The sequence below is a fragment of the Notolepis coatsorum genome (genome assembly GCF_963971535.1).
Source record: "Notolepis coatsorum genome assembly, chromosome: 8".
Taxonomy (NCBI): domain Eukaryota; kingdom Metazoa; phylum Chordata; class Actinopteri; order Aulopiformes; family Paralepididae; genus Notolepis; species Notolepis coatsorum.
In genome coordinates this window covers 148,602,461-148,616,679 of record NC_140172.1, presented here as the reverse complement: position 1 = coordinate 148,616,679, position 14,219 = coordinate 148,602,461, and the positions used below count along the sequence as shown (strand labels likewise).

The 14,219-nt window shown below is 43.8% G+C and overlaps 1 protein-coding gene across 1 annotated transcript in view; it reads right to left on the bottom strand.

The window, feature by feature from the left end:
* Positions 1 to 6,857: 6,857 nt before the first annotated feature.
* rabgef1 (RAB guanine nucleotide exchange factor (GEF) 1) overlaps positions 6,858 to 14,219 on the bottom strand; it is a 45,593-nt gene continuing 38,231 nt past the window's right edge. The window contains exons 8-9 of the mRNA XM_084320648.1: positions 13,442 to 13,698; positions 6,858 to 9,970 (exon numbers count right to left, since the gene is read on the bottom strand). Coding sequence (XP_084176774.1) covers positions 9,536 to 9,970; positions 13,442 to 13,698 — 692 coding nt within the window. The 3' untranslated portion in view covers positions 6,858 to 9,535. The remainder of the gene's footprint in view (positions 9,971 to 13,441; positions 13,699 to 14,219) is intronic.

The following is a 14,219-nucleotide window of genomic DNA, read 5'->3' as shown; positions in this document are numbered from 1 at the left end:
TGTACTGGGCAGCTCCTAGTGGTCAACAGTGGTTGTACTGGGCAGCTCCTAGTGGTCAACAGTGTCAGACTGTGGTTGTACTGGGCAGCTCCTAGTGGTCAACAGTGGTTGTACTGGGCAGCTCCTAGTGGTCAACAGTGTCAGACTGGTTGTACTGGGCAGCTCCTAGTGGTCAACAGTGGTTGTACTGGGCAGCTCCTAGTGGTCAACAGTGGTTGTACTGGGCAGCTCCTAGTGGTCAACAGTGGTTGTACTGGGCAGCTCCTAGTGGTCAACAGTGTCAGACTGGTTGTACTGGGCAGCTCCTAGTGGTCAACAGTGTCAGACTGGTTGTACTGGGCAGCTCCTAGTGGTCAACAGTGTCAGACTGTGGTTGTACTTGGCAGCTCCTAGTGGCCAACAGTATCAGACTGTGGTTGTACTGGGCAGCTCCTAGTGGTCAACAGTGTCAGACTGTGGTTGTACTGGGCAGCTCCTAGTGGTCAATAGTGTCAGACTGTGGTTGTACTGGGCAGCTCCTAGTGGTCAATAGTGTCAGACTGTGGTTGTACTGGGCAGCTCCTAGTGGTCAACAGTGGTTGTACTGGGCAGCTCCTAGTGGTCAACAGTGGTTGTACTGGGCAGCTCCTAATGGTCAACAGTGTCAGACTGGTTGTACTGGGCAGCTCCTAGTGGTCAACAGTGTCAGACTGGTTGTACTGGGCAGATCCTAGTGGTCAACAGTGGTTGTACTGGGCAGCTCCTAGTGGTCAACAGTGGTTGTACTGGGCAGCTCCTAGTGGTCAACAGTGGTTGTACTGGGCAGCTCCTAGTGGTCAACAGTGTCAGACTGGTTGTACTGGGCAGCTCCTAGTGGTCAACAGTGTCAGACTGTGGTTGTACTGGGCAGCTCCTAGTGGTCAACAGTGTCAGACTGGTTGTATTGGGCAGCTCCTAGTGGTCAACAGTGTCAGACTGGTTGTACTGGGCAGCTCCTAGTGGTCAACAGTGTCAGACTGTGGTTGTACTGGGCAGCTCCTAGTGGTCAACAGTGTCAGACTGTGGTTGTACTGGGCAGCTCCTAGTGGTCAACAGTGTTAGACTGTGGTTGTACTGGGCAGCTCTCAGGTTTGAATGTGTGGAACTGTGTGAGTATGATGCAGGGTGATGCTGAAAAAACGCTCAGAGAACCAACCCTGGGTAAATATGGATAAAAAAAATAATAATATATATATATATATATATATATATATATATATATATATATATATATATATATATATATATATATATAATAATAATAATAATAATAATAATAATAATAATAATAATAATAATAATAATAATAATAAATAAATCTGCAGTACATTATAAGTTTACTCAACAAAGCTTGTTGCTGCCATTTGTACTTGAGGGAAAAGAAAAGGCGTGGCACAATGCATTGCATTGTGGATCATATTTGGGGCTGAAGTGAACAGATTTGATTACCTGCTCCAGTCTGCTGCCCCGAGGGGCTAGGGGATAGGTGTTAGGGGCTAGGTGTTAGGTGTTAGAGGTTAGGGGTTAGGGGCTAGGGGCTAGGGGATAGGGGATAGGGGCTAGGGGCTAGGGGCTAGGGGTTACTACTGCATGTATCTGTGTCAGAAACCTGATGAAACCTGCCAGTAACAATGCATTCCTTGTGGTACTGTTTTTATCATTGGATACTTGAATGAATAAAGAGATACTTGCATTCTGTCTCTGTGTGTGTGTCTTTAGACATAATTTCTTAGAGATCACCTGGTTAAGTTATTCTTTATTAATCCCCTTGGGGAAATTCATCCTCTGCATTTGACCCATCCTGACTATTTACTGTAGGAGCTTAGATCTTTTCTCAAGAAGGTGCTGAATGAGCTCAGTGGCAATTGTTCACGTCTGGTCAATGTTAGCATGGTGTTATTCACCGTCAAAGATGGAACAAATTAATAAATAAATAATTTATATTCTCCTTTCGTTCGTTGCTCATTCCAAAACTCATTCCTGTATTCAGCAGCAGTACTATGGAATAGCCTACCAATGGAGTGGAAGTCCTTAAGCAGCTTCTCCACTTTTAAATCATCTAGAAAGAGGTGGATCATGAGTAGCAGAAGCTGGGAGTAGATAACAAAGGGATTATATTATGTGTCTTTCCTTTTGTTCTTTTGTTGTTTGTAAAATGGATTACTATTTTTCATGTATGTATTAATAGTATTGAATAGTTGATCAATTGATTGTAAGTTGTCTGCAATATGTCATCCCCTCCCCCTCCCCTGGCATGGCGGGCTCATCCATGCATATCCGCAGACTCTGATCATGGTATTCTATACCACACATCCTGACACACATACACTACAAACACCCACGTCCACACACCAGTACATGACTCCACGGACACAATGGAAACAAGCCTATTATGGCTTTATTGTTTTTTTTTTATTCTATTGGTAAATGGTGGGCTGATATGTATACCTGTTAAATTGTATGTGTTATTCATTTAAATCAATAAACTATTCAATCAATTACAATTTACTCAAGCATAGTAACAGACACAATATTTCTGACACTGGGAATACATTCCCTGGGGTCCATAGATGTCTCTAGATACCAAGAACATGCAAATGGCCTTGTAGAAGTGGAGCAATCTTCCATTTACTTAGGTATGTACTTTTAGGAAAATTCTCTGAAAATATGGCTCAGGCTTAAGAGGTTAGTGGATTAAAGTTAAGATCAGGGTTAAACTTAGAATGAGTCAGAAATGATAAATGAAAAATGAAATATCTAAAGTCATCTACATGTGAACTAGTGTGTCCCTGTGTCACAGTGTCCCTGTGTCAGGCTCCTCCCAGGTCGTCATTCACTTCCATTCATTTTGGAAACCTATCGTACTTCTGAAGTATAAACAAACTACTGCTGTGAGGATTTCAATAAAGAGTACAGAGTATTTGCAGATCCACTCAATTTGTTGTGAATTTGAGTGTGCTGTGTATATTTGCCTTGCGTGGAATGTTGGGGAGTGGTTACCGTGGTTACCTGCTGCCTTGCTGGAAGAAAGATTCTAAACATTCTGTGAGAAGTTGACAGTTGGTCAAAGTGAGAACTAGTTCCTACACCTCCTACTCATAATTTGAAAATGGCAATAGTCGCTCAGAAAAACAAGTACATTTGACACATAAAACATAATATTACACAGAATACTATTGCTATATTGTTTGTTCATAATTCAGATGCTTTTTAGACTAGGCCCCCAAAGTGAATGGAAGTGAATGAGGAGCCCGGTACCTGGGGGGATCTTCTTTCCAGACATACCCACTTTGTCCAACTTGCATGCTATTTGGGGAGATAATCAAGCAGGTTTGTGCATGTGGTACAAATGTGTCGAACATTCTAACTGCCGCCAAAAATGTGAATGTAGAATGTTGAACATAGAAGATCAATTTTGGTGTCAAACTACACATTTTCTGGGTCAATAAATGTGTTAATGCTATGAAGAATGTCACCAGATGAATATTTGTACCATTCTAACAACATATTTACATATTTTTTTACTTGTTTAACAGTCAGACATGCATGAATCGAATAGACATTTTATTAGGATCACTCTATAAGAACAAATTATCTCGTAAAGTTATGGCGGAGGGAGGTGGCACAGAGACATAGGAACTTCAATAAATTACATGTATTGTTATTATTATTATTATTATTATCATAACTCTTTAGCCCGTATAGGCGTATTTAACTGTTATGGAGTGTGGAACTAAGTATAATATGGTGCAAAGACTATGTGGGAATGATGTTGCGTATGACCAATATGCATAGGTGTGTGCAAGAGTCACACACACAAGAGTGTGTGCAAGAGTCCAGCATGTGTGCCTGTGTTTGAGCAAGAGTCCAGAGGTAGGAAGGCTGGGGTCTGTGAAGCACAAGGGAGTGGTCCAGGGAAAGTTGGTTGGAGGCGTCACTGGGGAGCGAGAGGAAACATGAGTAAGTACGAGCTTGTAGCGAATGCGAGGCACCACAAAATACAAAACACTGGAAAAGCTTAATAGAATCAAGACTGTACAGTATATATGTGTCTAGGTTCTGGCACTAGACCCATGGCATGCTGGCCTTGATCCTGGTCAGCATCCTCATCAGCGGGCAGGCGGTAGGAAGGCTGGAGTCCTGGAAGCATGAGGGAGTGGTCCATGGAACGTCTGGGGGAACGTGAGGCTTGAGAGGGGTCACAAGGTGTCTTGACAGGTCCAGGGGAATCACTGAGGGGCAAAAGCAAACACTGGTAAGCACGGTTGTAGGTTGTAAGGCAGCACAAAATACAAAACAATAAAAGAAGCTTGATAGAATAGACTAGAGAACTAGACTGTAGCCTACCATATGTGGCCATGGTCTGGCACTGGGAACCATGGCACGCTGGCTTTGATCCTGGTCGGAATCTTCCTCAGCGGGCAGGCGGTAGGAAGGCTGGAGTCCAGGAAGCACGAGAGAGAGGTCCAGGGAATCTCCGGGTGAGTGCACAGAAGCTGTGACATATCTGTCCCAATGGCAGCTGCAAAGATCTGTGCATTTCCAATGTGCCTTCTTGCATGAGCACCTTGCACCACAACCACTTCAATTGCACTTCACAAGTTCATTGCAGGCTTTTGATGCCATGGGTAGAGTGCTCCACACAGGAAGCCAGACCTCTCCATCCAAGGTCCATCCCCACCCTTCAGGACTGGGTGCCGGCTGTTGGGCCAGGTCAGACATCGCCCAGATCCCAGACTGGTAAGCAATTCGCTTTACATGTTGCAGAAGTGCATCTTGGGTAGGTGGAATGTGTTCCATGGATCTGTTTCTTTGACAGAACAACACTCGCCGTGCTTCATCGACAGGTTTCAATTCACTAGTCTTGTCATAGAGGATGATGGTAAAGCGCTCCAGAAGGTGAAAGTGCTGGGCTTCTATGGTCACAGGAGTAAATGGATTTTCTGCCATGAAGTTGAAGGCCTCTGTGACTTGAGGGTAGGCATTCCAAGCCACCCATGCAGACTTCTTCCCCTTCCCGCAAAATGTTGAAGTTGTGTCACAGCCAGTGTGTGAATGGAAGATGGGAAGTGCTGTGGACTTGTCTTTCCCAAGAGCATGGCAGATGGTGGAGGAGCCAAAGCTATATTTAGGTTATTGTATTATATGAATGTTTATATGTTTATTTTTATAACCTTACATTGAAACGGCATTAGGAATATTGATTGGATTTAGATAAAGTCATTGAACCGGCTTTTTTTGTCATAATAGAACATTCTAGAACATTTGTGATGTCACAGTATGATGTCATGATCGAACGTTGTGGAACATTTGTACATTGGAGGTGGTTGGGTGGGGGGGGGTAACTACATTGGATTATCGACGAAACCTTACTTGGTCCCAAGAAGAGGGTCTCGTGTATTATTGGGTTAGGACATTTACAGCACCTACTTAAACCTGGCGCAGATGTCATCATGCTGCCAGATCGTAGCTTAGTATTACCCAGTCAGTCATAGTTCTTTGCTCACTTCTAGTTAGTCGTATATTCCGTGTTCCTTCTCTCGTGTCTTACCCATTCTGTCTCTCTTTTTCATAGTTCCTCATCTGGCTCCGCGTGCTCTCCCTACTCCTGGAGCTCTCTTGCCTGACCTCTGCCTGCCTGACGATTCTCCTTGCCTACACCCCGGACCGCATGAGGAACTCGCTACCGTGTATGACCCACCGCCTGGCTGACTACCCCGCTCCTTGCTCTAACCCTGAACTACTTGAGTATCCGATTCTGGACAGTATAAGTATCCCCATGCCATGGCTTGGCCGATTATACAATAAAGCACCCGTCTTTTGGGTTATACCAAGTCCTGTCTGCTGTCTCTGTGTTTGCATATTGGGTTCCACTAGTTCAGTCGTGACACACGTCATCTCCCACGTATTTATAATCTAACGTTATAGGACAAAAAAACACATTGCATTCTGGCAACGCAGTAACGCAGCGTTACTTGGATTAGTAACTGTAATGTAATTACTATTTTGGAAATGGCAATGCCTTACTTTACTCATTATTGGGAAAGTAATACAATTACAGTAACGCGTTACTGACCAACACCGCTACAGGGTCATCATACCAGAGATGTTTTCTACAGACTGCAACGCTGCACAAGAAGAACACAAGACGTTTGTCTTGTTTACATCAGGGTCCCCCATTTTCAATTCATAGTGACATTTATGACATACACATACAAACTTTCCTGGAAGCACTGACTTCTCTATCCTTCCTATCCCCTCTACAACATCTTTCCTAAGTTGCTCTATCTGTTCACTATCATGCAACTACTCAATATACCACCTACCCAAACTTTTCACTGCAGCTTGTTGTCCCTTATCGATGGAATTTCCTCATCTACGTAAATCGTTCTCTCTACTACCTTCCCTCTGGTCAATGAAATGCTTCTCGATTTACTAGGCTTAATCTTCATCCTAGCCCATTTGAGATTATCATTTAACTTCTCTAGTAACCTTTTTGTACAAAGCACTGTCACTAATGTCATGTCATCCTGCCGTCTCTCCCCACCTACCACCAATTTTGATGCTCCGATAATTCAAATAAAACTGGACTAAATACCGCTTTAACATGACCTTCAGAGGTCAATGAAACAAGGACTTTTACTTTCATCAGAGTACTATTTTATCTGGGTATTTCTACTTTTACTTGAGCAAAGGAACTGTGTACCTATTCTTTCCAGTAAAAGTCACCTAGTGCATTCTGTGGTGCCACCAGGAGATGGCAGTAAAGAGCCATTTACAGCAGGCACACTGCATGTTGTGCATTTCAAATAAAACTGCAAGTCATGGATCCATGAGTTTTTAATTCATAAAACAGGCATTCATTACACCATCAATAAACACTGCATGACAAATACATTATAAATAGTGACGTGTTAAGCAATTCATTTTTAAAACTTGAGAAATATACATACAGTATATATGTACAACAGTCAGTCACTGTCAGTTAGTATTGTAAGATGAGTACCGTTACAGCTTCTACTGTAGTCCCTCTTTAGAGCATGACATCATGAATTTGTAGCCTATAACCCAGCATCAAATTACAGCAGTTCACTGGCGTTGGAAAAAACAACAAAGAAACGAACAAACAAAAATGTTGTTTACAATACACAGACATTATCACTGTCGAGTGATATTATAATGTTACGCTGCTGAACATCAAAGGACCATTTCATGATTAAGATGTTTTCACTGACGTTATAGTGTAGTACTGCTGAGGTCACCATTATCAATCAGGGGGAAACTTAAAGACACATATTATGGTCATATATCCACAGAGACACAACACTCAGTAAAATGATAAAACTTGAATAAATAACATTTCTCTGAGCCAATGAGTATTACAGAGGCTGAAAGTCTGTTGGAGCTAAGAGACTAAGAGAGTAGCTCAAAGACTTGTTGTTGTTGTTGATCCTATCGGTGGGGATTTTGAAAACGGTTAAAAAAAGCGGAAGGGGAGAGGAATCCCGACTGCAATAGTCGGTCAATGGTAGGTTTACACACGGTCAATGGTAGGTTTACACACGGTCAATGGTAGGTTTACACACGGTCAATGGTAGGTTTACACACGGTCAATGGTAGGTTTACACACGGATGGTAGGTTTACACACGGTCAATGGTAGGTTTACACACGGTCAATGGTAGGTTTATACACGGTCCACATCCGGAGTGTCAGACTATTTGGAGCTTTTGACAATATTGGATGTCAGTTCATCAAACAACAATTATAACAAATGACATGGGAACAGACATTCCCTTTTATAGCATAAAAAGAAGAACAGGGTATTTTATTTGATTAAAATACACAAATTACGCCACAATCACACTATATTGTTAATCTATCTACACTGATGCAAACTATATGGACATATTTTGTTAAATGTATTTCTTCTGTTTTTGTTGATGCTTTTATGGCATTTGGTTGTATTTCTTTTTTAACTTAAAATGTTATTAGCAGGAAATACTAATAGTGCGTAATAGGCCAATTATTTGATTTGATTTGACATAATGATGGATGGAAAAAATAATAATAAACATCATAATATCCAGAAAAGGACTTTTGATGTCGATATGTATCATCATATCTAGTTGGGTATGTAAAATCACATGCTGGATAATCCAGTCACTGTGGGACTGCAGGCTAAGGATACTGTGTTTGATACCGTGATACAGTATCAGTGATCAGTGTGATTCAGTATCAGTGTGATTCAGTATCAGTGTGATACAGTATCAGTGTGATTCAGTATCAGTGTGATTCAGTATCAGTGTGATGCAGTATCAGTGTGATTCAGTATCAGTGTGATGCAGTATCAGTGTGATACAGTATCAGTGTGATTCAGTATCAGTGTGATGCAGTATCAGTGTGATACAGTATCAGTGTGATTCAGTATCAGTGTGATACAGTGATCAGTGTGATTCAGTATCAGTGTGATTCAGTATCAGTGTGATGCAGTATCAGTGTGATGCAGTATCAGTGTGATTCAGTATCAGTGTGATGCAGTATCAGTGTGATACAGTATCAGTGTGATTCAGTATCAGTGTGATTCAGTATCAATGTGATTCACTATCAAAGTATCAAACTGAAACTGTACATTTTAACTCACAAACTCACCTTCCTCAGACATCATTTTGCTCCGACTTTTAATTCTGTCTTGATATTTGCTTTTTATCATTAATTCACACGATAAAATGATGTACCGCAACTGAGATATAGAAACCACTGCAATACGATGACAGATAAGACAATGAACTATAAATCTGCTTTTACCCTTTTCTTACTTTCTGCATTGTTTTTTTCTGTCTATTTTATGCTACTTTTAGGTCTATTTTACTGTATTTACTGACGTGACGCACTTTGGGCTGCAATTCTTATACGAAAGGTGCTATACAAATAAAGTATATTATTAATAACAATAAAGGCTACATTCGGCCAATGTAGCAGCGTAGAGTGACATAAGAAGTGTTCACATGATGACAGTGTAGCTACAATACTGATCCATTTACCTTGCATCTCCCATTTAGTTCCTTTCAATGTATTGACTTGAATGGACAGTTAACGTGTAGGTTACACGACCGATTTAAAACCCAACGTCTACTAGAACTTCATGAAGACAGGAGTGTTGATCTGAAAGCGAGCTTGTTTTTCCTTCATTCCTAGGCAAGTTTAGCCTTTTCTTTTTGGAGATACAGGGTTTCCACCCAACAACAGCAATATGCTACATGGTAAAGCGTGATAGCGGTGTGCGTTCCCTAGCCGTTACGCGTTCCCAGCATCTTCAGACCATAAAAAAAAACGAGCTCAGGATAAAACACAAAAGCCGACAGGGATTAAGACGGTAGATCCTCCACTAAGTAATACTGTGTGAGAAATCCCCCAACTTCTTGAACGGCACCATAATAATACGATCTGAGACGGTTCACCTGTTTAACATACACAGTCTTTACACAACGAGAAGCCGTTCCTCTCTGGAACTCCGCGTTACCCGGCGAACATCTGGGGCGTGAGCGGCGGCGGCAGGCGGTCGTTCTCCACGTTCTCCGCGTCGATGGCGGAGGAGGAGGAGGCCCGCGGCGGTCGGATCTCCAGCGGGTACTTCTCCAGGATGTCCTGGACGTCGCGCTCCACGCTTTCCTGCCAGGAGAGCAGGTCGCTCTGCAGACTCTGCGCCGCCTCCATCAGCTTCTCCTGCCGGCTCCCCAGGCCCGACAGGAGGTCCAGGTTCTGGTTGAGCTGGGCCAGGACGGGGTTGGCGGCGGCGGCGGAGGGGGCGGGCCCCAGGGTGTCGGCGGGCCAGCCGCCGTCGGAGTCGGGCCGGCGGGGGGACGCTTCGCCCGACATGTAGCGCTCGAACTCCTCCGTGGACAGGTTGAGGGACTGGCCGTCCAGTTTCTCCAGGAAGGCTACGGCGCAGCACTGAGTTAAACACGAGACAAGAGTTAAACTGAGTTCATACAAGAGACAAACACCAGGGGGAGATGTGGAGGTGAAGAGACTGAGGTACAGCACTGAGTTAAACACGAGACAAGAGTTAAACTGAGTTCATACAAGAGACAAACACCAGGGGGAGATGTGGAGGTGAAGAGACTGAGGTACAGCACTGAGTTAAACACGAGACAAGAGTTAAACTGAGTTCATACAAGAGACAAACACCAGGGGGAGATGTGGAGGTGAAGAGACTGAGGTACAGCACTGAGTTAAACACGAGACAAGAGTTAAACTGAGTTCATACAAGAGACAAACACCAGGGGGAGATGTGGAGGTGAAGAGACTGAGGTACAGCACTGAGTTAAACACGAGACAAGAGTTAAACTGAGTTCATACAAGAGACAAACACCAGGGGGAGATGTGGAGGTGAAGAGACTGAGGTACAGCACTGAGTTAAACATGAGACAGAGTTAAACTGAGTTCATACAAGAGACAAACACCAGGGGGGAGATGTGGAGGTGAAGAGACTGAGGTACAGCACTGAGTTAAACATGAGACAGAGTTAAACTGAGTTCATACAAGAGACAAACACCAGGGGGAGATGTGGAGGTGAAGAGACTGAGGTACAGCACTGAGTTAAACATGAGACAGAGTTAAACTGAGTTCATACAAGAGACAAACACCAGGGGGAGATGTGGAGGTGAAGAGACTGAGGTACAGCACTGAGTTAAACATGAGACAGAGTTAAACTGAGTTCATACAAGAGACAAACACCAGGGGGAGATGTGGAGGTGAAGAGACTGAGGTACAGCACTGAGTTAAACACGAGACAAGAGTTAAACTGAGTTCATACAAGAGACAAACACCAGGGGGAGATGTGGAGGTGAAGAGACTGAGGTACAGCACTGAGTTAAACACGAGACAAGAGTTAAACTGAGTTCATACAAGAGACAAACACCAGGGGGAGATGTGGAGGTGAAGAGACTGAGGTACAGCACTGAGTTAAACACGAGACAAGAGTTAAACTGAGTTCATACAAGAGACAAACACCAGGGGGAGATGTGGAGGTGAAGAGACTGAGGTACAGCACTGAGTTAAACATGAGACAAGAGTTAAACTGAGTTCATACAAGAGACAAACACCAGGGGGAGATGTGGAGGTGAAGAGACTGAGGTACAGCACTGAGTTAAACACGAGACAAGAGTTAAACTGAGTTCATACAAGAGACAAACACCAGGGGGAGATGTGGAGGTGAAGAGACTGAGGTACAGCACTGAGTTAAACACGAGACAAGAGTTAAACTGAGTTCATACAAGAGACAAACACCAGGGGGAGATGTGGAGGTGAAGAGACTGAGGTACAGCACTGAGTTAAACACGAGACAAGAGTTAAACTGAGTTCATACAAGAGACAAACACCAGGGGGAGATGTGGAGGTGAAGAGACTGAGGTACAGCACTGAGTTAAACACGAGACAAGAGTTAAACTGAGTTCATACAAGAGACAAACACCAGGGGGAGATGTGGAGGTGAAGAGACTGAGGTACAGCACTGAGTTAAACATGAGACAAGAGTTAAACTGAGTTCATACAAGAGACAAACACCAGGGGGAGATGTGGAGGTGAAGAGACTGAGGTACAGCACTGAGTTAAACACGAGACAAGAGTTAAACTGAGTTCATACAAGAGACAAACACCAGGGGGAGATGTGGAGGTGAAGAGACTGAGGTACAGCACTGAGTTAAACACGAGACAAGAGTTAAACTGAGTTCATACAAGAGACAAACACCAGGGGGAGATGTGGAGGTGAAGAGACTGAGGTACAGCACTGAGTTAAACATGAGACAAGAGTTAAACTGAGTTCATACAAGAGACAAACACCAGGGGGAGATGTGGAGGTGAAGAGACTGAGGTACAGCACTGAGTTAAACATGAGACAAGAGTTAAACTGAGTTCATACAAGAGACAAACACCAGGGGGAGATGTGGAGGTGAAGAGACTGAGGTACAGCACTGAGTTAAACATGAGACAGAGTTAAACTGAGTTCATACAAGAGACAAACACCAGGGGGAGATGTGGAAGTGAGGACTGAGGTACAGCAGGTTTTAAATGGTAAATGGCTGCATTTATATAACAGCTTTTATCCAAAGCGCTTTACAATTTGTTCCTCACATTTTACCCGTTCACTCACACATTCACACAGTGACGGCGGAGGCGGCGACCATGCAAGGTGCCAACCTGCTCATCGGGAGCAATTAGGGGTTAAGTGTCTTGCTCAAGGACACTTCGACACGCTACCCGGGAGGAGCAGGAATCGAACCGGGAACCTTCTGAGACAACTGCTCTACCTCCTGAGCCACTGACTCCTTACCATTACCCTAACCATAATGACTACTTGCCTAACCCCTTACCTTAACCATAATGACTACATGCCTAACCCCTTACTGTACCCTTACCTTAACCATAATGACTACATGCCTAACCCCTTACCTTAACCATAATGACTACATGCCTAACCCCTTACTGTACCCTTACCTTAACCATAATGACTACATGCCTAACCCCTTACCTTAACCATAATGACTACATGCCTAACCCCTTACTGTACCCTTACCTTAACCATAATGACTACATGCCTAACCCCTTACTGTACCCTTACCTTAACCATAATGACCACATGCCTAACCCCTTACTGTACCCTTACCTTAACCATAATGACTACATGCCTAACCCCTTACTGTACCCTTACCTTAACCATAATGACCACATGCCTAACCCCTTACCTTAACCATAATGACTACATGCCTAACCCCTTACCTTAACCATAATGACTACATGCCTAACCCCTTACTGTACCCTTACCTTAACCATAATGACTACATGCCTAACCCCTTACCCGTACCTTACCATTACCTTAACCATAATGACCACATGCCTAACCCCTTACCTTAACCATAATGACTACATGCCTAACCCCTTACCCTTACCTTAACCATAATGACTACATGCATAACCCCTTACCCTTACCTTACCCTAACCATAATGACTACATGCCTAACCCCTTACCCTTACCTTACTCTTACCTTAACCATAATGACTACATGCCTAACCCCTTACCCTTACCTTACCCTTACCTTAACCATAATGACTACATGCCTAACCCCTTACCCTTACCTTACTCTTACCTTAACCATAATGACTACATGCCTAACACCTTAACCATAATGACTACATGCCTAACCCCTTACTGTACCCTTACCTTACTCGTACCTTAACCATAATGACTACATGCCTAACCCCTTACCGTAACCTAACCATAACCCTAAAAATAGCTCCTTCACCTTGTGGGGTCCGGCCAATGTCCCCACAATGAATAAATCTCGTTTTCATCACTTGTGGGGACTTGTGGGCCCTCATGGTGAATAAGCGGGGGCCACACACACACACCCTAGCCCCACTGACCAGGTTAGTGAAGTAGTACCCGTCCTCCCCGGTCATCAGTCTGCTGGGGCTGCAGAAGCGCGTGATGTACTGGATGTTGGACTGCAGCCGCGGGGGGTTGGCCTTCAGCACGATGTAGATGAGCGCCGGCAGGAAGTCGTCGGCGGACGCCGGCTCGTTCTTGGTGATCTTGATGGCGCTGAAGATGTGTTTGCTGCAGCGGGTGATGCACGCCAGCTTGTCCCTCGGCACCCGCCGGGAGTCCATCTCAATGACGTCTGTGTGAACGATACACACAGAGTTTACATTAGATGTTAAGAGGCTAATCTTGTCCGGTCTTACGGCTGCCAAAAAGTTTGATTGATTGATTGATTGAAAAGTTTATTAACAGATTGCAGAATGGGTACAGTACAGTACAGCTCAATACATACAATTGTTAAGAGGATGCAGACCTGAGAAAGACTTTCGTCTTGTTTCCATCAGGGTCCCCCATTTTCAATTCATCATATGACACACATGACATACAGATAGACAGTACTGCTACATCTATACATTTATGACATACCAGATTTTCAAATACAGTACTGTTTGTGATACTAAAAAAATCCAGAAGAAGAGTATATACATTTGACATAGAAACTGTGCATTGGGGGAGATTGGGTAGGTGGGGTGGGGCTGTACATTGGAGGTGGGGGGGGGGGGGGGGGGGGGGGGACACACACTGTACATTGGAATACTGACATACATTTGACATGGAAACTGTACATTGGAGGAGGTTGTGTAGGTGTTGGGTTGGGTG